General features: G+C 37.7%; 2 protein-coding genes and 1 long non-coding RNA gene across 10 annotated transcripts in view; 2 read left to right on the top strand and 1 right to left on the bottom strand.

Annotated features, from left to right (window-relative positions):
• Positions 1-4,382: 4,382 nt before the first annotated feature.
• Positions 4,383-5,925, bottom strand: LOC140952276 (uncharacterized). Its single transcript, XR_012167342.1, has 2 exons — positions 5,596-5,925; positions 4,383-4,603 (listed from the first exon to the last, which is right to left on the bottom strand). It is a non-coding gene; the product is annotated as an uncharacterized lncRNA (long non-coding RNA).
• A 7,000-nt stretch (positions 5,926-12,925) lies between these two features.
• LOC140952230 (uncharacterized) lies at positions 12,926-23,349 on the top strand. Of its 7 annotated transcripts, none has more exons than XM_073401661.1 (16): positions 12,926-13,795; positions 14,100-14,202; positions 15,637-15,857; positions 17,055-17,104; positions 17,200-17,281; positions 17,537-17,704; positions 18,246-18,391; positions 18,626-18,734; positions 18,889-18,972; positions 19,360-19,540; positions 19,929-20,018; positions 20,353-20,424; positions 20,689-20,749; positions 21,081-21,149; positions 21,359-21,546; positions 21,907-23,349. In XM_073401661.1, exons 1-16 carry the CDS (start codon positions 13,328-13,330, stop codon positions 22,488-22,490), a joined length of 2,676 nt encoding a protein of 891 aa, XP_073257762.1. In that variant the 5' UTR covers positions 12,926-13,327; the 3' UTR covers positions 22,491-23,349. The 7 variants fall into 7 exon arrangements, with proteins under 7 accessions (XP_073257762.1, XP_073257795.1, XP_073257777.1 ...); XM_073401694.1 differs by having other exon boundaries at positions 21,359-21,563; positions 21,907-22,043; XM_073401676.1 differs by lacking the exon at positions 18,889-18,972.
• Positions 23,350-26,069: 2,720 nt separating this feature from the next.
• The window catches only part of LOC140952214 (uncharacterized), a 2,406-nt gene continuing 975 nt past the window's right edge, over positions 26,070-27,500 (top strand). Inside the window, exons 1-2 of one of the 2 annotated variants that reach the window (XM_073401640.1) lie at positions 26,070-26,200; positions 27,365-27,500. The exon at positions 27,365-27,500 is cut by the window's right edge and continues 975 nt beyond it. In XM_073401640.1, coding sequence (XP_073257741.1) covers positions 26,126-26,200; positions 27,365-27,500 — 211 coding nt within the window. In that variant the 5' untranslated portion in view covers positions 26,070-26,125. Of the gene's footprint in view, positions 26,201-26,690; positions 26,924-27,364 lie in introns of those variants that run through there. The other variant, XM_073401648.1, reaches the window with a different exon arrangement.

Genomic DNA, 27,500 nt, shown 5'->3' with positions numbered 1-27,500 from the left:
CAAGTGAAATTGTTACAGTTATAAGTTCAAATTCTTCATTCATTTCCTTCTGGAGGTCTTTCCGAGGAATCTTCTGAGAAGTTCTATGGACTCTTAAACTAACACAGTCTCAGGTGGGTATCGTTGGATTAAAAATTGTTAATTCGTTAAATCGCATAAATCGCTGCATAAAATTCACAGTAGAAAACGGAACAGATTTGATACTCCTGAATTTTGTTGTATTTTTTACCGCTTTGTGGACCTTTTGACACTTAATACTTTAACTCAGCTTTATTTTAAAAAATGTATACACATTTCAGACCAATGATGTATCAAGAAGTTACCGAATAATTAAAGGTTTGGCGCCTACCGTAATTCGCATTTGGTTGTGCTTCGGTCAGAGGTCACGTTTTTTCGTCCGTTTCTAGTGTAACATTTACATTTGCTTCGCTTTGTCAGCGCTCGTGATTTCATTTACCCAAAAATTTTATTTCGCTAATTTGAAGAAAAAAGAATGCTCTTTCAGACTAAACAAGCCTTGGTGTTCAAAGCCATGTACCAATCCGCTTTTTTAGCTCGTGAAAAAGTGCTAAATTTTGACGGTTGATTAAGCGATTTTGAGTCAACAACTTTGAAAATTTCTTAAAAAATCTCTTGTTGACCAAATCGCGAACTAATCAGTTAAAATTATAGAGGAAAGATAGTAAAAACGTGAAGTGTCATTATATTCTAGTAGCCAACTTTATTTTAAAATGTACGAGTTACAGAATATGACTCTAATTTCGCATGATTTTTTCCCATTTTAGGCCTCCGGAAGAAAAAAATTCGTTAAAAAAAATATTATTCACTCGATCGTACTTAAACCAACGATTTTGTAACTAGGGCCCATAGGGCTTTATTCTGGCTGAGTTTGAGGCCAGGTCATTTTTTGACTATTTCCACGTCTAGTTGATATTTACGCGGAGTCGCTCTTAATTATTTTCGGTGGCAAAGCGAGCGAGAGAGCGGGAGCTTCGCCCTGGAGCCTGTTACCGGAACCGGAAACGTGAAGCGAAAGACTTTGAGGAAGTCCATGTATTTAGTTGTCCAACCAAGCCTCGACCTTGATCGTTTCATTGTATATTCACTGGAGCGGAATTAGCGGAAAAATAATATATACTCGTGAATTTTAGTAAGGTTGCATCTTCGACAAAACTTGTTAACCAGCCTTACCACGTGTGTAGTTTCCTGAAAAACACTTCTCAGAACGAAGAAGTCATTCTAGGAAGTGTATTTAATTTCCCGGACGTGTATTCAATTCTCGGAAATGTATTTAATTCTGGGAAATCACTATGATTGTAATGTGCTCCGAATTCCTGCTAAGAGTTTATTATTTTGTTCTTTGATACGGTAGGTCACACATCGCTGCAGATACAGGCAATTGGCGACAACTTTGTGGGAACTGGACTTAAACTAATCATTTCGTACTCTCTTTTGTTTATTGTCTTGCTTCAGCATTATTAATTTGGAGAGAGAACAGAACTTACAATGGATAATTTATCCAGGCCAACGTTACTGTATGCGACAGAACCAAGTGAAAGCGGAAGTGATGGAGAAACAGGTATGTTTTGATGTGTGTGCTTAGGTAACTGATAGCAATAACGTTTTATAGTTTTGTTGGGAGGGCACTGAAGTTCGAATGAGAGTCGGTCCTAAGTCGTTTCTGTCTAAAAGTTTCAGCATCGTATTGTCTAATAAAAGAAACACCTGCTCAAAACAAATATCTAACAAATTTATGGTCAATGGTTCAGTGTGTACTATTGAGTTTATATTATTTTCTTAGCAATCAAGTGCAATTATTCAACAATTATTCCATGAGTGCGCGTTGGATATGAGATGGTAGCTGGCAAACGAGGCGCGTAGCGACGAGTTGGCTGTAATCATCTCATATCCAACAAGTGCGAGTGGAAAAATTGTTTTGTTAAAAACGCCTACAAAATATCGAGAATTCTTCCCCACTTTGTTAGTAAAAACATCCAATTTTCAGCTTGTTTTTAATTTTGAGCAGACGAGTACAGTAACCACATTTGGAGAGCATGGTATAATGGCTCATATACCACGATGGCTAAGCCAATCAGAGCTCTAGAATTGTATTATCCAATGATTCAGTTTTCCAGATGTAGTTGATCAAAAGCATATAACCACGAAGCGTCCCTTATCTGATAGAACCATGCTAAGGATTTCTAGCCAACGTAGCCGTCCAATCAGAAGCAGGAAATCTTTTTTTGCCCAAATACGGAATCAGGGAATTCAAGGCTAAAAACGCTCAAGGTGATGTTACACGGGGACGATTCGCAACGACGATTTTTAGCGCAACACAGGGTTGCAAAGTTGGAACAATGTTGTAACTACTCAAAACAATGTCGCAACGCTGTGTTAAGCTAAAAATCGTCGGTGTGAATCGTCTTGTGTCACATCACCTTTATACGTGTATGTCTACGACCGAAACAGCCGAAAGAAATCGTTTCGTGGCGTAACAGATAAAGTAATTAGCCTGCTATTAAATGTAACCCTGGGAAAACATAAATAGCCACAAAGTTAAGTGGTATGGCTTGAAAACATCGACCAGCGACGAAGTGCTGGACAAGGATGTTTACATTTCTTCACGATATCGCGAAGCCTCTCGCCGAAATCATCAATATATATCAAGAGACTATAAAGGGGACAGAGAGGGCATCCCCCATATACACCCTATTCCATAGGTAATTCGTCTCGAGTTATTTTTAGAATCGGGATAAAGTTGCCTCGCGCGAGGCGTGGATGCTTCGTGGAGGTTTCGCATGACCAAACGCCGTGCAAAACAGGTCGGGCGAGAGGCAATGAAAGCGTAAAAAGGATCGAGAGCATTCCTGAATATTGAAGCGAAATGAGTCGGCGCTCACCTGGGAAAAAGGAATCGCTGGACTCTTTGACAACCCGTGAAATCAGTTTAACTCAAAGTTGTCGTAACCTCAGTGCTTTAATAAAATGAGAAATTTCGCCGCTCTATTGAAACCGGTCGTTTGTACAATTTAGGGAGTTTAAGATCCAACGACGCGGACGACAACTAGAACGTCAAAAAAACAATAGGTTTAATTAGCAAAACAACAACTTCGCACGTGCAACACACTTTTTTATTCATTTCTTTCCAGTTTTTGCACGACTACGACGTGAAAATGCCTAATTTCGCGTTTTATGGAGGACGTAAATAAGCAACGATGAAATTTTATTTCTCTTTCTGAGCTTGAATATGGTCCCTTGAAATTCAGCTTTAGGAGGGTTCTCCTACAATTGACAAAGTAAGTGGGTAGGAATAATCGCTATAAAGACTGAAAAAAATAAACATCAAACCAGAAATTGCTCTCTTCAAACTGTGAATTATAAATGATCCTGAGAGAATATTCAGTGTGTTAAGGATTTCCCTGCTCTACTGTTAGCTCTATACAAGAGTGGAAGGGCGACTCTTTTTTAATTTCGGTTTCGCAGACACAGCTTTCGCAGAAATCTCGCTGTAGTCGTTTTCGTCGACAAAAGGAATAGCAAAATCGCTCTCCGCGTCTTCCCCCATTTTGTTCTGCGTCATTTCGTGAAGGACGCGTGGCTCTCAGCGTGGGTCATCCACGCGGAACACATTCGCGCTATGTGATTGGCTGTTGTCTAATCCCCCTTGAGATCTGTGGTGTTAAAAATAACTCGAGACGAATTACCTATGGAATAGGGTGTATATAACAGGAGGGCATTTTGCATGCGCATGCGTGAATCCGCTGAACGACAATAGCGTAGGCGCAACAAATCTGATGGCGGGAAATCGAAAACTCGCGCGTAAAGTTACAGTCCTTTTAAAAGCCATTTCGTTGGTGCTTTGAATACCGTACTTTCCTACAAAAAATATTCTCCATGACAAAAATCGGACGTTTTCTACGCGCGTTTTCACTTGTAGATTTTTCAGCAGTAGGTTTTCTTGGCTTTTAAATACAAGACTCAACGCCAAAAGTCATAGTCCTGTATAAGTCTGATTTTCACTGGCAAAGCAATGCATTTCTATGGTTTGATTTCCAAACTCGTGGTTTTATTTAGGGAGGAAATTCATCGTAGCAATGTTCAGCTGCTTTAAGACAAAATCCAAAAAAAAATTTACCACGCGAGGTTTATTTATTAGCGCGATGTCTCATGTTAAACTGATCGCGGAGACACGCGTTTATATATGCCACAAAACTTGAAATCTATGGGGTTTTAACAGTTTTTTGAACGTTTTCGCGGAAAAATTTATAAAAAATATTCTCCTATAGGAAGTGTATAATGGATTGAGTTTGAAGCAACAATTACAAGTACATAATCACTTGAGCATTTCATAAGCTCAGTTGCAAACAAAACGAATGCACATACTCCGAAAAAACGAACAGTACTTTTATTTTTCTTTAACTCTAAAAGATACAGAGATTTTTCCTAAGCTACTATTTTGAAGCGACTCTTGAGTAACAGCTCCTGTCTCCCACAATTGATTTCTTGTTATTAATTTATATTTGATGACAGTAGTAATCTATTCAAAACAGAGAATTGCCATCACTCCATAAATCTAACTGACGATGTTGTTCACCTTCAAAGCCTGTTTAAACATAAGACAGGAAGTTTGTTAAAGGGGTGCATATAATGCTGTTTCCTCAAAAAATAAATACTTCTGCTAAAGGACCCAAATGAGCTGGGATGCGACAACAAACATGACACAAATGGATGGATGAATTTGTCTGTTATTAATCTTTCTGTTGAGAGCTTTTTACTGTATCCAGATGAACCTCTTATGTAAGGTGTACATCATGGAAGAATTATCAAGCAAAAACTGATACGTTAAACAAGAATATGGTTCAATACAGAGGAGAGGCTGGTCTCAGTCAACATCCTTCGTGAATGAAATGTCTCACAAATTAGCATATCAACAAATGTAGTATCCACAAAATATATCATTTAGGAATAAATGCGATTTTTTTGCAACAGAAGCAAGGATTGACTGAAAAGGTGTATTGATAACGTTTCATTTCGTGCTATTTTGGGGTTGGGGAGATAGGCTAGATTTTCTTTAAAACGCCAAAATGTTATATTTATTTGCATAATGAAATGTAAACAAACAGTGTACCATCAAAATAAGGTGGAAAAAATCAGAATTCAAACCGATTGCTGTAATTTTTTTCCTTTGTATAACTAAATGAGAAAATATTCTTATTTTCTAAACACAATCTTACTCTCTTCATTATACTGATTTAAATTTATAGTTGAAGTGCGTGTATTTTATTTCTCAACGAAGACGTACCGGGGAAGAAAGCTAAAATTACTGCAGAAGGCGATTTTTCACAGCCTTCATCAAAGCGCCATTCATTCGCGGAAGTATATTTAGTTTCATTAATCATTAACTTAATCTGGGGAGAAAGGCAAGATTTCGAGATAAACAAGCCAGAGAAAGGGTGAAAAACAGTTTCACGGCAGAATGGACACTTATTTAACCACTGTATTCCTGAAACGATTAAGTTCGATTTTAGAGTTATACTATTGAGAAGAATTAAGTACCTATAGGATAATTGTTTAACGACAAACTATCATACTGACCTTTTCCTCCTGCTCAAAAAATGTGCGCGAAATGTTAGGTAGTAAAAACATTCAGCCGCCATCTTGTCTTCGATGTACTGTTTTACGAAAGGAAAGACTGTCCTCTCACGGGCGACAGCGAGGCTACAATAAACTCACTTTCATCGTAGAAATACCTCGATACCTTAAAGAACATGTTTGTGGAATGTAGCACCCAATACACGTCATTCAGCTCCAGAAAACGGCCTGCAAATGCTGGTACTGAACGTAAACAATTCACAGAAAATGCCTCTGTGGCACTTCAACAGCCCATATTGACGCATGCGCATACAAAATGCCCTCCTGTTGGTGTATATAGGGGATGCCCTCTCTGTCCCCTTTATAGTCTCTTGTATATATACATCTGCAACATTTCTGACCGACAAAGATCATCCTCAATTGCAAGCTACTATCTGCAAACCTATCTACTAGCGAAAATCTTAATCTGTAATTTTCCTGTAACTACTGTTCTCGTTCAGCAAGACCAGAATGGCGACTTCAAACAAAATGATATGGCAAGCTTTGCAGAAGCGTTGTACAAGGCGACGAAGTCGGAACAGAATCTTTTTTTATGAGTGTAGATTTTTAAATACATTCAGAACAGAACACGAACACATCAAGTATCGCAGTTCTGATTAGACGGGTGACATGCATGTAAGCTTGTTTTCGTGGGGGACAAAGAAAAGTTTTGACCTTGTTTCCTTCACGGCGCGGGAACGCTTGTCCTTTTCTGAGCGGCGACCAAGTTTTTAGGTACATTTTAGACATTATTGCTCAAGGAAAGTACGTTATTGACAGGAAATTTATGTATTTATAAATGTTTCATAGACGTTTTATAGGTTTTTGATGGAGTTTTAAAGAAAAATTTGGAAATGCGCCCGATTCAGTTGAGACAGATTTGGTGTTAATTTTTCCCATGTGCTCAACCGATTTTACATGTGTCAGTTGTGTGAACGGATCCACGATCCAGTCAGTGTTGCGTGAATTGCTTTTAATTGATGGTAAACTTATGGGTTTTCGAATAAAACTTTTCAAGAAACAATTTGTCTGTCTATTGTTTTCTGTCTATTCATTCATAACATTAGTCAGGGCTTCTGATATTTCGCGGAAAAAAAAGCAAAATTTCGCGGGATTTTCAGGGGCAAATTCGCGGAAAAATCGGCCGATTTCGCGGGATTTTCGCGGGAAAAAAGTCAAAATTCGCGGCACAATCGGCCGATTTCGGGCGATTTTCGAGGGAGAGAAGTCAAAATTCGAGAAAAATCGGCCCATTTCGCCGGATTTTAGCGGAAAAAAGTCAAGTTTCGAAGGATTTTCAGGGGCAAATTCTTAGGAAAATCGGCCGATTTCACGGGAAATTTCGGGGGGAAACTTCGCCAACAAACAATCAGTAAAAAACAGCCGATTTCGCTGGGATTTTTTGGTAAATTTGGTTAAAATCGGTCAATTTTGCGTCGATATGACCAGCGTCGGTGAACGTTTTTGTAGCAGGGATAGAGCGGTTTTCACTCGACTGTCGTAAAACCAAAACCAAAGTAAATACACTAGCCAACCAAAGGGCGTAGTAAAACCAAAACCAAAACCAATCCCTTTCGACAGTCAAGTGAAAACCACTCTAATCATTTGCTCTTTCAACAACAGTTCGCTCGAGAAATGAGCGAAATGTTAAAGCAATTAACATTATGGTTAGCGCCCAGTTTTTCGCAACGTTCATCTAAAAACGCCTGGTAGTTTTGGGACGTTGTTTACTCGTTGCAGTGGGTTGCAGTGACGAAGTTTCAAGCTAAATTTGGACGTTTGGGGTGAATAAAACCGGTCTAATAGCCAAGATAAGTATTAAATATGTTTTGCCGATATGTATTTGGAAATATTTCCGGCGGATTTCGCGGTATTTCGCGTTTTTTTGGGAATTTCGCGGGATTTCGCGGAAATACCTGAATTTCGCGGGTCCGCGACCGCGCGAAATATCAGAAGCCCTGATTAGTTAAAAACGTGATCGTGAGACACAGCATCTAAGTTCAGTTATATAAGCTAAAAGCTTAAAATTATGCTTAACTTACATTTCATTCTTCTTATTACACGCATCACTTCTGCAAAGATGCCAGCGAATTTTCAGCGAATTTTATGTACAATTTTTTGTTCTGGGTTCAGCAGCCAGAAAACTATACTAGTACCTGAAATAGTTATTCTAGATAAATAGTCAGGGGCACCCAAAGAGAATATATAGTTCTAAAACAGTTAAAAATAGCATTGTTAAACGTATTTTAGTATTTTAACGGTAGATAAAGGCATGTTTTTATCCCCTAAAAATTTTTCATCTGTTTGGATTTTCTAGCTGAAAGTCTAGTAATCAGAAAATTATAGGGATCAAAACGAACCTTTTCGAAAATTGCAGCCAGAAAAAAGGCTCCCGAGAATTCTATGTGACTTTTTTAGGGTAAAAATCAGTTAAAAATGGGCAATTATGTTCGAAAATCCTAGGAGAGGCAGGCAAGCAAGAAATTTTACGAAAATGTTCCGAAATTCTAGATCTCAAATCGTTTTCCGAACAGATATTTTCCGAAAATTGACGTTGGGTGCCCCTGGATAGTAAGTGATTTTTTAAAGATTATTTGCGCTAATGCTCAACCAAAAGCCGAACTTCAAGAAATCACTTCTTTTACGGTGCATGTCATGAGCGAGTGGTCGACCTTGCCTTGTTCGGAGGAAGTCAATCCTGGTCATTTGGGAAATAATATTCCGTTTTTCGTCAAATATTACCTAGTAAAACAGTAATTCCTTTCATTTACATCGCGATACATTTACAATCTCGCTTATCAGAAATTCTATATTAGGAAGTAAATTTTGATTGGTTCCCTAAAATCCGCAGCATTGGAACAGATTATTCGCTTCTAGGTTATATGCTTCTGAGTTAATTGATAAACCAAAAATCGATAATAGTCGATAGTAACCGATATCAGTCATCAATGAATATCGATTTCCAATACCAATCGATAGAAATCGATAAAGAAAAAAAGTTGTGACTTCCTCTAAAATCGATTTCCCATAGAAATCGATAATGATTTTTTTTTACCGATTGTCATCGATTACTATCGATTATTACCGGAAAAGACTTGATTCATTATTCGGTGAAATGTTGACCGTACAGTATTATTGAGTCATTCAGTTGTGTTATTATGCCGGATAAAATACTAAAAGAACAAAACACTAACAGGAACAAATAAAATTGCTCGTTGTTTTGATTTTTTAGCTTAAATGCAGTTCATAATAGGGAAAGAAATAGTACTGCGAAAGTAGCAGAAAACAACTCTTTGTCGCTGTGATGTAGCAACTCCATAAATATGGAGCATATTAAATAGAGAACAAAATCCAAAGGATGAAGGATTCTGCAGATCGAAGGCCTCGGTGGATAACACCCTTTTCGATCTACAGATTATCCTACGAAAGCCGAATTCAATAATTGTTTTATTATTCCTTCAAAATAATTCCAAGTATAAAAACAAGCTAAAACATGCTAACTTTGGTCGATGTAAGTTCACATCGATAATAGAGGAGTTCACGCTCATAGTTGCATCATGGGTAATCAGGGCAAGATGGCGGGAAATTCAAGATTTGTGTTAGAATTTAACGCCAGCTAATTCTTCCTGAACTCAAATATTTGATGCTTTCCCTTTGAAAAGAGTAACTTACGAGTTCAAAGAAATAATACACTAAATCTGGAGTGCAAAGAAGTCCGTGATCAGTTCTTAGAAAACCTTGATTTTCCCATACATTTTCTTTAATTTGACAGTATCAAAATTACAGAAAATGTGTGGAAAAATTGAGGTTTTCTAAAACCTGGTCAAGGACTTCTTTGCACTCCAAATTTCGTGTTTTGTTTCTTTAAACTCGTAAGTTACTCTTTTCAAAGAGAGAGCTAGCTTTGAATTCCAATACAAATCTTTGAATCTCCCGCCATCTTGCCCTGATTACCCATGATCCAACCTCTTAGCGTGAACTCCTCAATTCATCTTTATGGAGAAGTTTAGGAGATAAGGTCTGCTCAGGTCTGCAAATATACTCCAAATAGCAGATGTCGTCCGTCGAGTTGTCTTCTTGTTGTTCTTGCTATGTTTTTAGACAATATTTCGCCGTGAAACGAGTAAAATATTCCGCGACAGTTCCTCCATTTTGTTTCAACTACCAAAACACCCGAGCCTCGTCCCCAGGTTTTCTCGGTCAACGGTTTAATAACCTGCAATCAGGCTGCACTTTTGACGTCATTTTGACGTCATCGGCTCAATATGATAAAATTCTTAATCTTTCCAAAGTTGGTGAACAGCAGCTGGTTATCATGAATTGTGCGTGTGGTTTTAACCAATCAGAAACGGGGAAATATTTTGGATGAATAATAAAGTTTTTTACGTGTAAGCCGGTCTCATGTGCGTTGCTTGCCAATATAGTATGGGGCGCCAAATGTACTTTTATTATTTAGAGTGGTTATTTTTATATAACCAAAACAAGGGTGGTTATTTACAAATAACCACATCACAGTTTTATTATTTCTAAATAACCAAAACATAGAAATAGTTATTTACAAATAACCAAAACTGAAAATTGGATATTTAGCAAATAACCAAAAATTAAAAAGTGGTTATTTCTTAATAACCAAATGCGAGATGGGTTATTTATTAAACAACCAAAATGCGAGATTGGTTATTTATCAAATAACCAAAATGCGAGATTGGTTATTTATTAAATAACCAAAACGCGAAATTGGTTATTTATCAAATTACCAAAATGCGAAATTGGTTATTTATCAAATAATCAAAATCAAGAGACCTCTTGTCAAAATGCGAAATTGGTTATTTATCAAATAATCAAAATGCGAGATTGGTTATTTATTAAATAACCAAAATGCAGGCAGAATGGAAAATTGGTTATTTATAGACAAAATGGACAATTGGTTATTTAGTAAATAAACAAACATGGACGATTAAAAATCCAAAACTGTGCAAAAATGGTTATTTAATACAGAAATAGTTATTTACCTAATTTGGTCTTAGCAAGTGGCCACGTGGCCCATTTCCCCGCTCATTTCCCATAACGACTTGCAGACTTCTATTTCCAACATGGCTTCTTCTAAAAACATAGCGCCGTGAAATGCAGAAATGGCTCCGAGCTACTTTGAAGTTAGCTACTGACCGATCCAAATCTGATACATACCACTACAGACCGTTCAAACTTCACAGTCCCTATTTTTCCGTAAGATCGTCGAGATCGAGCACTTTGCGTTACGGGCAGCCATCTTGGATGAGTGTCAAAACTACTTAGGGGGTGGGGGGTGGTTTGGAAGAAAAATAGTCCCTGAGTAGTTTTGATGCTCATCCAAGGTGGCTGCCCGTAACGCAAAGCCTATTGCCACAGGATTCTCTAATAATCCTGATATTGTAGACTGAATTCTGTAGGTACTTTTGATCATTGGTCAAGCCAATCTTTGCCCAAAGAGATCTCAGGAGCAGGAAAGTAGCATTTTGCCGCGTATTGATTTACTGAAAATGTCCCGGGGAAAACGCTGGAATAGGATTTCCGAGACCCTAAATTTAAAAATTTTCTCGGGGAGCATGCCCCCAGATCCACAAGGTTGGGTCGCCTTCGGCGAAACAACTTTCCTCCCCATTTGCGTGCGAAAGGTTTATTAGAAGATACATCATTATGGGAGCTCTTAAGTGGAACGGATTAATTATGATAGAAATTATGATAACTCGAAAGAACAGACGGGAGCCAACCTTAATTCTTCAGTCAGCAAATGATGTGACCAATAAAATTGTAAAAGAAATCGAAAAGAGAGACACTTTATTTGGTATTTCATTCACTTTTTAGCAAGTACAGAATTGAATCCAGGGATCAAAAGATTTTCACGGGATCAGGGATCAGGATTTGCAACAATTTTGGATCAGGTATCAAAATTTCATGGCCAAAATGTGAGATCAGTCAGGAAAATATATACCTCGTTAAGACCCTGTTGTATAACCAAACAATGTAAAATACGATACGTTTCACGGAAATGCAAAATTATTTTTGAATATGTTTAATGTCTGAAGATTAAAGGACAAGGGAACAAATTATATTAGTTAGAAATGAATAATGTGACGGCACGACAATTCGTTGGATAATCTCTGGACTATCATGAAAACCAACTGAAGTAGATGACGGTAAGTGAAGATTAATAGAGGTACATGTAGGCGTATGAAGGTAAAAGAAGGCTAATGAATGTAGGTGACCGTGGATAAAGGCTAATGGGGGTAGATGAAGGCGGATGAAGGCTAATGGAGGAAGATGACGGTAGATGAAGGTGAAAGAAGGCAAAGGTAAGTGAAGGCCTATGTAGGTAGATGAAGATTAATGAGAAGGATGATGAGGGTAAATGAATTAGAATGACGGTGAATTAAAATAAATGAAGGTAAATGACGGAAATGAAGATTAATGAAAGCGAATGAAGGTGTACGGAGGAAAATGAAAGTAAATGAAGGTAAATGACGGAAATGAAGATTAATGAAAGCGAATGAAGGTGTACGGAGGAAAATGAAAGTAAATGAAGGTAAATGACGGAAATGAAGATTAATGAAAGCGAATGAAGGTGTACGGAGGAAAATGAAAGTAAATGAAGGTAAATGACGGAAATGAAGATTAATGAAAGCGAATGAAGGTGTACGGAGGAAAATGAAAGTGAATGAAGGAAAATGACGGTGGAAGAAGGTAAATGAAACAGATAAGAGGAAAGTGAAGGAAGTGGAAGAAGCCATGTTGGAAATAGAAGTCTGCAAGTCGTTATGAGAAATGAGCGGGATCGAAAATGGGCCACGTGGCCACTTGCTAAGACCAAATTAGGTAAATAACCATTTCTGTATTAAATAACCATTTTTGCACAGTTTTGGATTTTTAATCGTCCATGTTTGTTTATTTACTAAATAACCAATTGTCCATTTTGTCTATAAATAACCAATTTTCCATTCTGCCTGCATTTTGGTTATAAATAACCAATTTCGCATTTGGTTATTTAGAAATAACCACTTTTTAATTTTTGGTTATTTGCTAAATAACCAAATTTCAGTTTTGGTTATTTGTAAATAACCAATTTTTTGTTTTGGTTATTTAGAAATAATAAAACTGTAATGTGGTTATTTGTAAATAACCACCCTTGTTTTGGTTATATAAAAATAACCACTCTAAATAATAAAAGTACATTTGGCGCCCCATAATATAGCATCGTCATTTACAGAATATTCACTTCAAGATTTTTTCTTGTTATCGATTACTATTGATTCACCCGTATCTCGGATTCTAAATGGGTCAAACCCATATTTTCTAAATTTAGAATTACGGGTGATAGCCAGGTAAGATGATCATCCGTGCCAGCTAACATGACAAAGGCTCGTATTATCCTTATTCTGACCAATCATCGTTTAGATTAGAATGAGGCGAAAGACGATCATCATGGCGGACTGAGTTGTTCCATGATTGACCGACTTTCACCTGCGTGCCACCTTGTAGTTTACTCCCTTACGAGGAACTTGCAGTAACAGAAAAGATTTACTCATTTCCATTCTTTTTCTTCTTTCTTATCTTATCCAAGTTTCCGTCGTAGTTGCATGAAAATTGTTCAATTACGTGACAGTGCGAACTTGTTTTGATTTTATTTTGGCAGGCCATTCTACGCAATTCTTGCAGTATTATGAAACGCATTAAGCGCGGATCATTTAAAGCGACATTTATTGATAGAAGAGGGTCGAGAAGACAGGATATTTCTCTGTCCTTGAACCAGGCAAAAAATGAGGAAGCGATCAACAGCCTCAGTGCAGGTGCCTCGATGGAACCTTCTTGCAGCGCCTCATTAACGGTGAATGAGTGTACTGTAGCTGTGCCAGATTTGGATGGACCTGACGATTTTCAGCGTCACTCTGTGACCGCTCATGAAAATCGCCGCATTCAGGAGCAACTGAAATGGGAGGAATTGCGTGATAGACTTGTTTCCGTAACGTTCGAGGACTCATTTCTTCCAAAGACAGCCTGCGTTTGGTGTCAGACATCTGCTGCTGCAGTGAGATGCAGATATTGCGGCCCCAAAACTCTGTTATGTTTGGAGTGCGCGAAAAAGCTTCACGTGAATATCAACAATTACCATGTTTTGGAGTTGTGGAAGGTACAGTTGTTGAACTTAACACCAGTGGTTTGTTAGTGAGCACATAATTATGCCATGTGGAAGCTATATATTGCTCAGTTTTGATTTCGATATAGATTTCAGTCGGTCCTGGTACAGAAAAATTTCTTCACCAAAATTGTGGAGTTTTAATTATTCCCGGCGACTGTGCACCCAAAGGAGGGTTTATTTCATGAAAGGAGGATAAGCTTTCTGTAGTCTTGACTTTCCAAAAAGAAAGGAGTTTGGCTTTTTAAAGAACGTAAATTAGAGTAACTCTATATACTTTTTTGCATTTCATGAACAGGATGGAATATTTGTGCCAATTTTCCCAAATCATGGCATTTTGAACCAAGGTCACCAGTGTGCCTCTGGGGAAATTCACATCATTAACTGCATAGATGAATTTGGTATGTCATGGTTAAACATGTGAATATTTTACTCTTTGCTATTGAGACATTTGAGATGTTATTTTGCACACGCGTTTGTTCATTTATTCACATAACTCATACTGTGTTTTCTGTACTTCCTGTATTGTTCACAGGGACATAATTTTAAATGAAAAACCTCTCAGGGAAATTTTTCGATGCAATAATATTATTACTTAAAGGGAAGGGTTCATTGTTCTGTGCATGCTCTTGAATCAAAATGCTGTTTTTCTGTCCGTACATGCTGTAGCATGTCTGCCAGCAATATTATGTCATAATAAAGTTGTCAAAGAACCTATCGGAACTGTGGGTGGATTGCTTGGGTGTGAAATTTTCTTGTTAAAGTTTCGCATGTAATGCAAGCATGTGCAAATAGCTGTAAATTTATCAACTATGGAATAAAACCTTCGGATGTAAAGTAAATTCAATGTTGGTGGTGCTGGTACAATCCACTAACATTTCCTGCAAATTTACCGTAGCTCTCTGCATTCTACTTGGGTTTACTATAGTATGTGATCGCTGATATACATCTCAGTGGGATTGTTAACTGATACAATCATAATAATGCAGAAAAAAAGTAATTTGTTCAATGCACATGTGCCAAGCTGTGAACCTGTCCCTTTAATGGTAAGTTACAGTTATGAGGAAGGTGCACTATGTTGGGAGTCTCTTGTGCCACCTCAACCACTGTGTTTAGGTATATGTTGTAGTTTCGAAAAAAAATTTTTATCATGCAAGTTGTTTATTGCAATGATTAGAAAACATGAGGTGAGATAGAGGTAACCCAGTATTAGACCGTATAAATGAGTAGTAATCATGATAATGAGATATGTTAGTACCATTAGCTATTATGTGGGTATTTTTGCTAAATGTACTGTACTGTCCAGAGTGGTTATGTCAGTTGTAGACTGAGTAAAGCTCATTACAAAGAGGGAAGCAAGTGCAAATGTTGACTTGTAGGGATAGTTATTCGAGCTACTAACTGTCTTATTACTGCTGGCCACTACTTGTTATAAGATTCTATTTCATTCTTTCCTCTTTTCGAGTCATAATTTTTCCTTAATGACCCTAGTGTGCAATGGTCTATCTATCACCTTTTTACTCTGTTCTATTTTTTATTAGACATTTCATTGTTCATCATTTGGTTAAACCCACAAAGGTAAAACTGAAGTAACACAGAAATTTATGTACAAATTACTATTTACGTGTTACATGGGGCCATAACTTTCACAATGTTTTCTACTCTGAATTTTCCTTGTACGAAATGGAACACCAAAACTGGGCTTTGTACCAATAAATATAGAAGTCTAAGTTTCCTCTAATTTTTACCCAAGTGTAAAAGTTAATTGTGGGGAACAATAATTGTATATTTAAATATGACCTTCTCACAAGTCAAACTTTAATTTTCACTGATAGGCAACCATCATTCGAAGAGAATTTTGTTCTGTCAGTGTGAGCCTCCCATTGTTACCTTAGTGCGACTGCACCTATGGCCTGGTTCACCAGACAGGCCAACTACTGCCTTCCATTTTAGGCTGATGGACATGGCTAATGACATGTTCCTTCATTGCAAGGTGCCTCTCAAGGACTTTACAGATGTCCTTGAAGCAAAAATGCCACCTCTACAGCCCAGAATTGTAAGAGCATTATTGATTACTGTATAACAGTATGTTTTGTCTTTTGTCAAGGTAAATACCCCAAATCCTCTATTAAGCCCCCCACCAGTGGGAGGGGTTATTGGAGAGGAGGCCTCAATAGAGGATTTACGGTATTACATGAATGAATACCTTTGTATATGCACATGTTTGTGTCATAGTAAAGCAGGAAACCTAAATTGTCAATTATTTTACCTCCTATGTAACTCTGCAGTATTATACATGTTCTCAGACATCCTTTCATTAGTGGTCATCCACACTGATGAAAGGACAAAAATTTAAAAACCTCCAAATTTTTGCAAATAAGAAAAACCAAACTGGAAAAGGTATTCATTACTTTTGTCACAACACAATTTTTTAACTTATTAATTACTTACTAACACACTTACAGTACACACAGTCAGAAGTGTATTGTATGCTCTTTCGAAATTGCACATCATGAAACTCCAACAAGAATGCTGTGGCTAGGCTGGTCACAGGATCACCTAGTTTTTTCTATGCTACACCCTTCCTTTATCACCTTTAATCATTGCATGTTTACCTATCCTATAAGTCACTGTATCAAGTTTAAGATACTTCTTTTGACATTTAAATGCCGATGTCAGCCCCTAATTTTTAAATTAACTTAATAATTATTAAAAGGACCAGGGTGGTGTAGGTAATTTAGGTTTTATTTAAGATGAAATGAGTGTTATGCAGTGCTCATACCACCCAGTAATCAGTCCTGCCCTACACTGTATGCGTTGCTAGTAGCATCTCCTTTTCATGCATCAAAAACAGAAGAATCCTTTTGTCTCTAACAACAATAAAACTATGAAAGCCTTTTAGAAAGTGGACATTTTTATGCATATGTTGTTACTTCAAAAGTAAGTGAAACAGCTAACAAAAAAAGTTCAGATCCATATTTGTCTACTAAATGAAAAGTCACAAGCAAGAAATCAGTAACTTTTGAGCACTTCCAAATTGACTGAAAAGTAGAGAGTACAATGCTGCACCAACATCTACATTTTTTTAAATTTTTTTAGTTTTAAATTATTTTAGTTTTTAGTAATATTAGATTTTGGCAACACTGTGAAGCACAAATGAATATGTTTATGTACAGTAGATACATTGTATTAATTGCCCTAAATGCACATTAATATATTATTATTAATAGTGTCATTGATTTTTTTTTTGTAGGTTTACTCTGTCTACTCCATTTTAAATTCTGGCTGTTTTGAAGAGTACAGGTACAGTGTAACTGTGATTGAAAGACAAACAGAATCTATCTTTATGTAGATATTATATGTTATATTTATTTTAGAGGTTTTAACTTGTCTTTCAGGTATTATAAGTATCAGCTAAATCACTTACATAAAATATGTCCTGGAATAGATGATGGCTCAAAGTGCCCAATATGTCCAAAGGTAAATGCTAGATTAACAATTTGAGTAATTTGTGATAAAGATGCATGTATCATGAACATGGATGGTTTTGTCACAAAATTCAGTTTCCAGTTTATGCACATAATGTCATTTATATGAAGTGAACACTGTATCATGCTGTCAGCTCAGCTTTGCTTTAGGACTTTTCCAGCCTGTGTGTCTTGCTGATACTCACTCATACCTGCTACAGTGTATACTTTATTGTAAACTCTGCTTTCACATCTCCTTTTTTTTAAGGATGATGGAGTACTCATAGAGTGTATGGATGCTTGTTTTGGACTCTCTCGGAAGAAGTCCCAAGGCAGCGGTCTTTCTGCTCCAAAGCACAAGGACCTATTCTTTGGAGATCAAGATGATGTGGACAACTTTGTTGATCATTACAAGGAGATGAGTGTATCCGAGCATGTATGTCCTTGGGTGATGTTTACTTATGTGTAAATCTTGTTATGATGTACACTGTTCTTTTTTTGCTTTGGGTCTCAGTTAGCTAGAATAGAAAAATTAAATGTATAGCAGTTATTGTGATTTGCCTTCAAAGCGCCACGCATGTGTGAGATACATTGTAACAATGATGCCACCCAGTTACCCAAAATTCTTTGTGTTCTGTATATGTAGCTCCATCAGCAGCATGAATTAATAATATTCAACATCTGAATCAGTTTGTGATATTTAGTCAGTTTTTCTTGGCAGTAGCCAAAATGTTATGTTCCAAATTGTGGAATGCCTCACCCTCAGTAGTTAAAAATATTAAAGCAAGTGTTATATGTTGAACTGGCAGGTTTTTATTCCTTAATGTTGTTTAACTTTTTGAAGCACTTTGGAATTTGCTTTGGTTGGTGCACTACTAAGACAGCTGTTTTTTACCAGTTTCATAGTTTAAAAATCACTATAATTTACCGTGCATTTAATTTCTCTACCTCTCTTGCAAATTCTTTTTGGTTTTTAGAATTGCAATCATTTCCATGCAGGAGAGGTCCTCTCAAACATAAGATCCAAGGGAAAGAACAAGCTGTTTGATGAAAAAGGGGTATTTGGAAGGGTTTGTCGTCATGACTTCCCAAAAGGATTTATTAGCATCAAATATGGCGAGCGGTAAGGAAATGAATATAGCAAATCCAGTGTAAGTACGTGACCTTAAAATATCACTTGAGTTACTCCATGCACTTTCCTTTGCACATGTGCTTTGGCCCCTTTGGGCAGGCTGTACAGTTTTACATATAAAGACAAATTTTAATAGCCAATTTAATAGACATGGATTTATTAATATGTATGTACCTGTGTCTCCTTGACAATAATTTTTTTGATGCTCTCCTTTATGTTTATTAGAATTTCCTATTCAGTATATGAAATTCAAAGGCTTCAAGAAATGAAAAAGGAAAATGTGCAACTCATTGTGATGTATGATGTTGCATGCATTTTGTCCAAACATCTTAAGGTACCACTATATTGTCTTGCTTTGTTGTACAATGTTCATCTCTGTTGGTGTACCAAAATATTATAGACATACACTTTATATATTTGTCTTCACATTTTGATGTTTATATTTTAGCTTATTTTATTTTATTCTCTTTTATTGTTTTTGATCTTAGAATAATCCCAAACACTCAACTCTGGCACAAATCCCACTAGCCATCCCTATATTCCACTGTTATGGGCATAAGGCTTCGTGTCAGGTATGAAAGTGTGGAAAAAAATTAACAGTGAAACTGGTCATTTAAGGCACCAGCTTCCGAATTAAAAGAATTCACTTGTTTTTGGCATAGCACTGGCAGGGGGTTTTGTATTAAATGTTTCCATTATAACACGTAGCAGTTATTATTTTGAGGCTTAAATTATATTTTACATAAAGAAAACTTAGAACGCTAATGGCACAGACCTGTAACTATATATGCAGCGACATTGGAACATTACGTTCTTCTTGCACCAATGAGCTACATGTAGGTAGCATTATCCTGCTATCCCACGTTAACATCCATATCGGTTTTATATTTTATCAATTGAGGCACTGTTATGCATTTGTGTAATGAAAACGTTCATGCTTGGACCCATTTAATTTACAGGTTCAGTTTAGTCCACGCAGGACAACAGGTGTTGGCCTAACTGATGGTGAAGGGACAGAGAGACTGTGGTCGTTCCTTCGCGGCTTCTCGGCAATAACTAAAGAGATGACTCCAGAAAAGAGAATTGACACCTTGACAGATGGTCTTTTACTTTATGGCAAGCGAATTGTCAAAAAGCTAGGTCTGTTTTAGAATGACTTTCTAAAGCAGTTTTTATCATAAATTTTTCTCTTCTTTTTCCTGTAAAGGGAAACATATTTCAGTTACTGTTCCGTCTAATTACAGCTGTAGCATACATGCAAGTGACAAATTGGACATATTTAACATTAATTTAGATAATCCAATAACTTACACTTTAATGTACCAATTATAATATTATTGTATCTCTTCCTGTTCAGATTTTTCATCTTTATTCATAGACTACATACACATGTACCTGTTTAAAAACATGAAGGCATTGTACAGATGTATTTAAAATGAATTTGGTTGATAACATGATGAGCCTTTTTTGCAATGTGTTTTGTCTTTTTTTGATACACCTTTAAGATTTATACATAATGTTTCATAAGGTCCTGTTTTGAAAGCGAAACACTTGAAGGCAAAAGAATTGTTGAGAAATTCTTCCAAAGAGCTTGAGGAGATTTTTAAAGGTTTGCCAGGTATTGCTGTCTTTTGATTTTAACTTTTAAAAGCAATCTCTTAGTGTACCATACTTTCATATCTTATTAATTAGTATTTAGGTTTTGCTTGGGAGGCAGGGTCCGATTCCCTGGTGAAGTTCATTGGTTAGCTGGCTCCGTCTGAAGGTCCCCTCTTCCTTTTGGCAGTCTTTTTATCCAGTCTACGAATTTCCCCTTTCTCATGTTCTGTTCTGTTTTCCTTTATGCCCTTCCTTTTTCTTCTTTTCCTCAGTCGTGGTTTGCATTGCTTATAAGTATTGCACTTGCCAGCTGCCCTAGGACAACCAAAATAACAAACAAACTTTCATTATAGTTCCTTATCAGCAGGAAACTATTCAGCAATGGAAGCAAATGGAAGAGAGTGCTATTGATCCTGTGGAGACAGGTATGATTGTTGCATTACTGCCACTGCTTCGTTTCCGACCCACTTTGTTGGTATCTGCGCTTTTTTCTATTATTTCTTAGTTCTTTGAAGTCTCCAAATCTAATTATTATTTGTCCTTCTATATTGTCACAAACTAAAGAAAAAAAATCGTGATTGAAGTTGCGAGAGTCCTCAACGAAATTTTTGCAATACAGTGTTCTTGGTAGTTGTAGCTTCACTTGACATCTACATTCAAGTGACTTCTCCGTTTTACTATTGATATAGTGCTCGCCAAAGAATGGGATGAACTGTACGTGGAGCTGCTACTCACAACGCAAAGCATTCGGTAAGTGTAACTAGGCTCTGTTAATTTCTTGTCTCCCTCCAACAACAGCAAACACTCCCCTCCCCCCGGCCTCCAACACACACTCACACCCACGCACCCACGCACACACATCACATTGACCATTGTAATGTTGGGTACATGATTTTGGATCGGATAAATTGTCTTATCAATGAGTAACATTGTAACGTATGAATGGAAACTCTCGGGTTTCAAACTGGTCGAATATAACTGGATGATAACTCTTAGTATCTTATGCAGTATGTGATACACTCTGTAAGTGATGTATAGTTGATAAAACTAGTCTATATTTTGATAATAATGTTTATTTTAGAAATGACCTTGTTTATGCTGAGTCAGATGAAGATGATCGACTTGATGAAACTCAACGCAAGCTTGACCGGTTTGTTTATATTTTTGTTATATCAATAGTTATATATCTGTACGAGTTTTCAAGGCCACCTATAACTACGTCAATTGAAATTTGAATTGATGAATCCTTGCACGTTCGTCCTTAAACTTTGTAAAATAAAAAGAAAATGAGATAATTTGGTGCACTGCAGTAGCTGTTAGCAAAACCGTAACTGCTATCAACCCATATTATTTTACAAGGAATTTGAAACGATTGGACACCATGGAAAGAAAGCACGGAGTAAGACAGCGTTGGAAGGAGTCTGATTCACATTTCCAAGGAGCAAGGCGACGTCTTGAAGAAAAAAATCGAAGTCGACAAATTTTACAACTCCACAAGCTGGCGTCGGAACGAACTTTTTTATTGGAAATGAAGAGGAAATACGCTGGTACCTAAACCTATTTTGTGATCTATTTCACGGTCTTACACTAATTGTTTATCAGTTTTGCAGGAGCTAAATACATAAGGTCCCTTCAATTTTTCTGCAGTTATGAACGTGGCCAAATAAATTCTTTGACGAAGCTACTATACAGAGAGTGGAATTTTTTTTTTGAAGTGCAGAATACACGTTAATGAAGTCACTTATCTCTCCAGATTTACCCTGGGAGTGGTTTGGGTATTGTAGGTGTCATTTCTGAATCCAAGTTTTGTTAAAATGGCCTCTTCTTTCTCCCAACTTATTGTTCTTATGTTTTCTGTTTCATTATTATTAGTCACTAATAAAACCTCCTTTTTATCTTGTATGTAGATGGTCAAGCCATTGCAATTAAACTGTCAAAGCAAATAACAAAAGTTACCGAGAACATGAAAAGGACGATCACCTGCCACAATGTTCTTCCTGGAGTTGCTGCCTTAACGTTCGATGATGTAAAGGACCCGTCATCTGATTTGTACTCCAACTTTCAAACCTCAACCCCTTCGGGGCACGCCGTGGCGAATGCAACAAGACGGAAGGTGATTGAATTACATTGCCTGAAGGAGAGATGTGAAGAGGAGATCTCCCTAATAAAAGTTGAAATGTTACGTCTCCTAGCTTTTCTTGAAAAACAGATGGAAGTTACTACTATGGCCGCAAACGCGAAAGTGGCAGACGAACCGTTAGAACTTGGGTTAAAATCCTTACTTCTATTAAGACGGGCGGAATATACTAAGAAGCTCCAAGCGTTGAAAACACTTTGGGTGGGGCTAGTTGATATTCCTACAAACCACAATCAAGTCATTGATTACCACCAGTTCCTTGATGACAACGTAGTGTCCAGCGGGGATACACCTTTGGCAGATGTCGAGGACTCTGACGACGACTCTGCCTCTGATTATGATAGTGACGAATAAGTTATATTAAGTCGGCACTTTCTTAATGGCCTGCAGTATAGGTGCCTACGAGTACGTAGATTTACGCTGGTTAAGATTGTGTACAAGTAAATACACCGTAGAACAAAAGGGCTTTACAGTTGGTGCAAAAGACTTACTGCCCCTAGTCCAATCAAGGTGGCCCGGGATCCAGTCTCGGCTGAGACGTCATTTATTTACCGTAAATCCTCTATTAACCCCCCCCCGCCCCCTAAATATGCCCCTCCCTCAAATTAGCCCCTCCTTTTGAGGGGAAGAAAGTTAATACGCCTCCCCTCTCTATTACGCCCCCCTCCCCTCCCCTAATCATTCTTCGCCACTAAATGAGAGACTGTCTTAATCATTCAAGACTGCAAAACTTCGTTTGAAGTGATCCGGGATGTTTCCTGAAACTCTGGACCTCTGCTTCATAGCCTCCCACCATCTTGTTCTTGAGTGTCTCCACTTTGTATTCTTTGTATTCAAATGACCTTGAAAGAATTAAGCCCCCGGGGGTAGGGGCTTAATAGAGGATTTACGGTATGTGGGTTGAGTTTGTTGCGGGTTCTCGTCCTTGCTCCGAGGGGTCTTTCTCTGAGTAATCCAATTTTTTCTCCTCCAACGTGGCCATTTCCAAATGTCAATTCGGTCAGGAAGGGTAGAGGAATATCAAATGCGTGGATGTGTTACCTATAATTTTTTTATCTAGTTATTTACAGAAACGTACACAGACAAATGCCTAAGTAGTCTCGGCACGCGCATTCGTGGCTTTGTCTCAGTCTGGTTCGCAAGCTGCGTGGAATAAATTTGTGGAAAAAACCAAGAGAACGTCACTGGGTCATAAATAAAATGTGTGCATGGATCTGGTGTTTCCATTCTTGATGTGCCAAAAAATGGCAATCTAACGAGGTTACACCCCTGCAAGCCCTTTGTCCTAAGTTTACGACTCCTTTTGGGAAAAAGTCTCTACCTGATACGCATAAAGTACAAAAAAAAAACATCTTTCACCCTTTTGTGCGGACTAGTTCACTATTCTGAAAAGTTACTTTGCGAGTCCTTTTGGGGAAAAGTCTCGACCTGATACGCATAAAGTGTGACAAAAAAACCCATCTTTCACCCTTTTGTGCGAACTAGTTCACTATTTGGGGAATTTCTGGTCAGAATTTACCTTTGCGAGTCCTTTTGGGGAAAAGTCTCGAGCTGATACGCATAAAGTAGAAAAAACCCCATCTCTCACCCTTTTGTGCGAACTAGTTCACTATTTCGGAGATTTCTAGTGAAAAGTTACCTTCGCGAGTCGTTTTGAGGAAAAGTCTCGACCTGATTCGCATAAAGTAGAAAAACCCCTTCTTTGACTCTTTTGTGCGAACTAGTTCACCATTTGGGAGATTTCTAGTGAAAAGTTACCTTCGCGAGTCGTTTTGAGGAAAAGTCTCGACCTGATTCGCATAAAGTAGAAAAACCCCTTCTTTGACTCTTTTGTGCGAACTAGTTCACTATTTCGGAGATTTCTAGTGAAAAGTTACCTTCGCGAGTCGTTTTGAGGAAAAGTCTCGACCTGATTCGCATAAAGTAGAAAAACCCCTTCTTTGACTCTTTTGTGCGAACTAGTTCACCATTTGGGAGATTTCTAGTGAAAAGTTACTTTTGCGAGTCCTTTTGGGGAAAAGTCTCGACCTGATTCGCATAAAGTAGAAAAACCCCTTCTTTGACTCTTTTGTGCGAACTAGTTCACTATTTCGGAGATTTCTAGTGAAAAGTTACTTTCGCTAGTCCTTTTGGGGATAAGCCTCGACCAGATACGCATAAAGTGGAAAAAACCCCTTCTTTGACCCTTTTGTGCGAACTAGTTCACCATTTGGGAGATTTCTAGTGAAAAGTTACCTTCGCGAGTCGTTTTGAGGAAAAGTCTCGACCTGATTCGCATAAAGTAGAAAAAACCCCTTCTTTGACTCTTTTGTGCGAACTAGTTCACCATTTGGGAGATTTCTAGTGAAAAGTTACCTTCGCGAGTCGTTTTGAGGAAAAGTCTCGACCTGATTCGCATAAAGTAGAAAAACCCCTTCTTTGACTCTTTTGTGCGAACTAGTTCACCATTTGGGAGATTTCTAGTGAAAAGTTACTTTCACTAGTCCTTTTGGGGATACGCATAAAGTGGAAAAAACCCCTTCTTTGACCCTTTTGTGCGAAGTAGTTCACAGTTTGGGGGATTTCTTATGAAAAGTTACTTTCGCTAGTCCTTTTGGGGAAAAGTCTCGACCTGATTCGCTTAAAGTAGAAAAAACCTCATCTTTGACCCTTTTGTGCGAACTAGTTCACTATTCCGGAGATTTCTAGTGAAAAGTTACTTTTGCGAGTCCTTTTGGGGAAAAGTCTCGACCTGATTCGCATAAAGTAGAAAAAACCCCATCTCTCACCCTTTTGTGCGAACTAGTTCACAGTTTGGGGGATTTCTTGTCAAAAGTTACTTTCGCTAGTCCTTTTGGGGATACGCATAAAGTGGAAAAAACCCCTTCTTTGACCCTTTTGTGCGAAGTAGTTCACCATTTGGGAGATTTCTAGTGAAAAGTTACCTTCGCGAGTCGTTTTGAGGAAAAGTCTCGACCTGATACGCATAAAGTAGAAAAAACCTCATCTTTGACTCTTTTGTGCGAACTAGTTCACTATTTCGGAGATTTCTAGTGAAAGTTACTTTTGCAAGTTCTTTTGGGGAAAAGTCTGGACCTCATTCGCATAAAGTAGAAAAAACCTAATCTTTGACTCTTTTGTGCGAACTTGTTCACTATTTGGGGGATTTCTTGTGAAAAGTTACTTTTGCGAGTTCTTTGGGGAAAGGTCTCGACCTGATTCGCATAAGGTGGAAAAAACCCCATCTTTGATCCTTTTGTGCGAACTTGTTCACTATTTGGGGGATTTCTTGTGAAAAGTTACTTTTGCGAGTTCTTTGGGGATAAGTCTCGACCTGATTCGCATAAAGTAGAAAAAACCCCATCTTTGACCCTTTTGTGCGAACTAGTTCACCATTTGGGGAATTTCTTGTCAAAAGTTACTTTGCGAGTCCTTTTGGGGAAAAGTCTCGACCAACTAGTGGTCTATTATCAATGCTGGTTTCTGATTGGTTGAGCTACTACTAAGCTATATGTTATAGCCCACCAGTAGCGAAAAGCGCCGGCTTTGAAAACCAAAACAATGGCGGCCGGATCGCGTTTTTCTAGCTAAGGTCGTTGTTTCTAGATATTTTTGACCAACTAGTTGGATTTTACTAAAACAGTTATTTCTGTCGCTCTCGGGGCCTCTGAGTAATAATTAATCTGAGTAATTTTTAAATATTTAATCAAAAGAACATAACACTTTGTTGAATTCTATTACTCTCTTTATTTCTCATTTCTGGTAATTTTTTTAAAATAATTATACCAATTATTACAATTTATCATGTTCCAGATATTTCGTGTTCCAGGATGTTCCGGAATGGTCCATTGTCCATGTTCCATGTTCCATGTTCCATGTTCCATGTTCCATGTTCCATGTTCCTGATTTTAATGACGGCCTAGTAACACGTGGAACCCAAGTGAAAATCCACAGTTTGTTTGAATGCATTCAACACTTACGTTCCTCTAGTTTCCTGCTTCGATCCACCCATGGCACCTGTCAAATCACACGGAAAGAAAAATGCAGCACAGGTTAGAAGAACTTATCGCAAAAGTGTGTACAACGTAAGTATCATTCTGAGACCTATTCGGCTAATTATAACTCAATGTCGTATACCCAATTCAAATCTCCGGGGGTTAAGATTCTTTGTGTATTGTATCTGCATTATAATGTGGCATTCACATTGAAATGATATGGAAATTCCTGAAACAAAACGTTTTATTCCCAAAGGGGTTGAGTTGGGTACAACATTGAGTTAGCCGAATAGATCTAAATTGTAGTTTTATCTCGTGCTGTAAATGTAACGCAAGTTTTCGGTCTTACTGAAGGAAAATACAAAGGCAGGAGGTACAATATGATACAGAAACAATTCTTATTATTGCCCTTGTCCTTTTTTCTGACAAAAACTGGTTGCGTGTACTTCATGAGTCAATATAACATGACTGCTGACGCGCTCAAAATCCGATGTTGACCCATTGTTCTCAAACTCATTAATAATTCATTAAGAAAATACAAAGGAAATTAATGTTTAATGAGTGTTTGGAAATTGGATGAAACACTGCTTAGTATTTGCATCCTTAATTTCTCCTTCAAAAATGATTTGGTTTGAGAAGAAACACCTCGAAGTTCGTCAAAAATACTCCGCTGCGCGTCGTATTTTCAACTCTCTTCTCGGTGTTTCATTTGGTGATGAAACACTGCATCTCATGTCTGATATATTACATGTGGAATACTGATTGACCCGTTTGAAAAAGATGACGCTGTTCCTTGGGCGAATTCGTTTGCAGGTATAATTTACCAGATCAGCTATAGCTTTACTTTTATAGAACTGGCTCATGGATCTGCTTACAAACCATGATCAACTTAGCTTTTGGGCCTTGAATTCTATGGGAAGCGAATATTGTAAATGGCCTGTGGACCCTGGACCCTGGACCCTGGACCTTGGACCCTGGACCCTGGACTCCTTCTACGAAAAAAAAAAATTCCCATCCTAAAGAAATCCTCGGACACCCTCTCCATCCAAAGCAAATGAGGACCCCTAAAAACAAAGAGAAATGAGATAATTAAACAAAGAGGAGAACTGGCCTTTGTAAGGCACATTCAATTTCAGTGGCCAAACCCGGAGAAAAGAATATGACCTGGCTGCATGAAAATGTCGCCAGATTACATCAACACCCTCCTGTACCCTCCGCTAAGGCTCTTTTTGTTTGTTTTTTCATTGACAACAGGTTAAAAGCATATGCAAGTCGAATTGTGGACTTTGTAAGGTAGAGAAATGCAGAAAAAGGGGTCAGTTTTTTAAAAGGCTGGACAAACATCTTGCAAGGGTCCATCCAGAAATAACAGAGCGCCAGCACAACAACC

The sequence above is a fragment of the Porites lutea genome, chromosome 1, assembly GCF_958299795.1.
Source record: "Porites lutea chromosome 1, jaPorLute2.1, whole genome shotgun sequence".
Taxonomy (NCBI): Eukaryota; Metazoa; Cnidaria; class Anthozoa; order Scleractinia; family Poritidae; genus Porites; species Porites lutea.
The sequence above is the reverse complement of the archived record's forward strand: the minus strand, read 5'-3'. Positions and strand labels throughout refer to the sequence as shown.

Coding starts and splice junctions, on each gene's coding strand:
- LOC140952230 (XM_073401661.1), top strand. CDS start 13,328: ATGAAACGCATTAAGCGCGGATCATTTAAAGCGACATTTATTGATAGA. Junction 14,203..15,636: donor TAACTGCATAGATGAATTTG/GTATGTCATGGT, acceptor TTTCACTGATAG/GCAACCATCATTCGAAGAGA. Junction 20,750..21,080: donor CTCACAACGCAAAGCATTCG/GTAAGTGTAACT, acceptor TGTTTATTTTAG/AAATGACCTTGTTTATGCTG.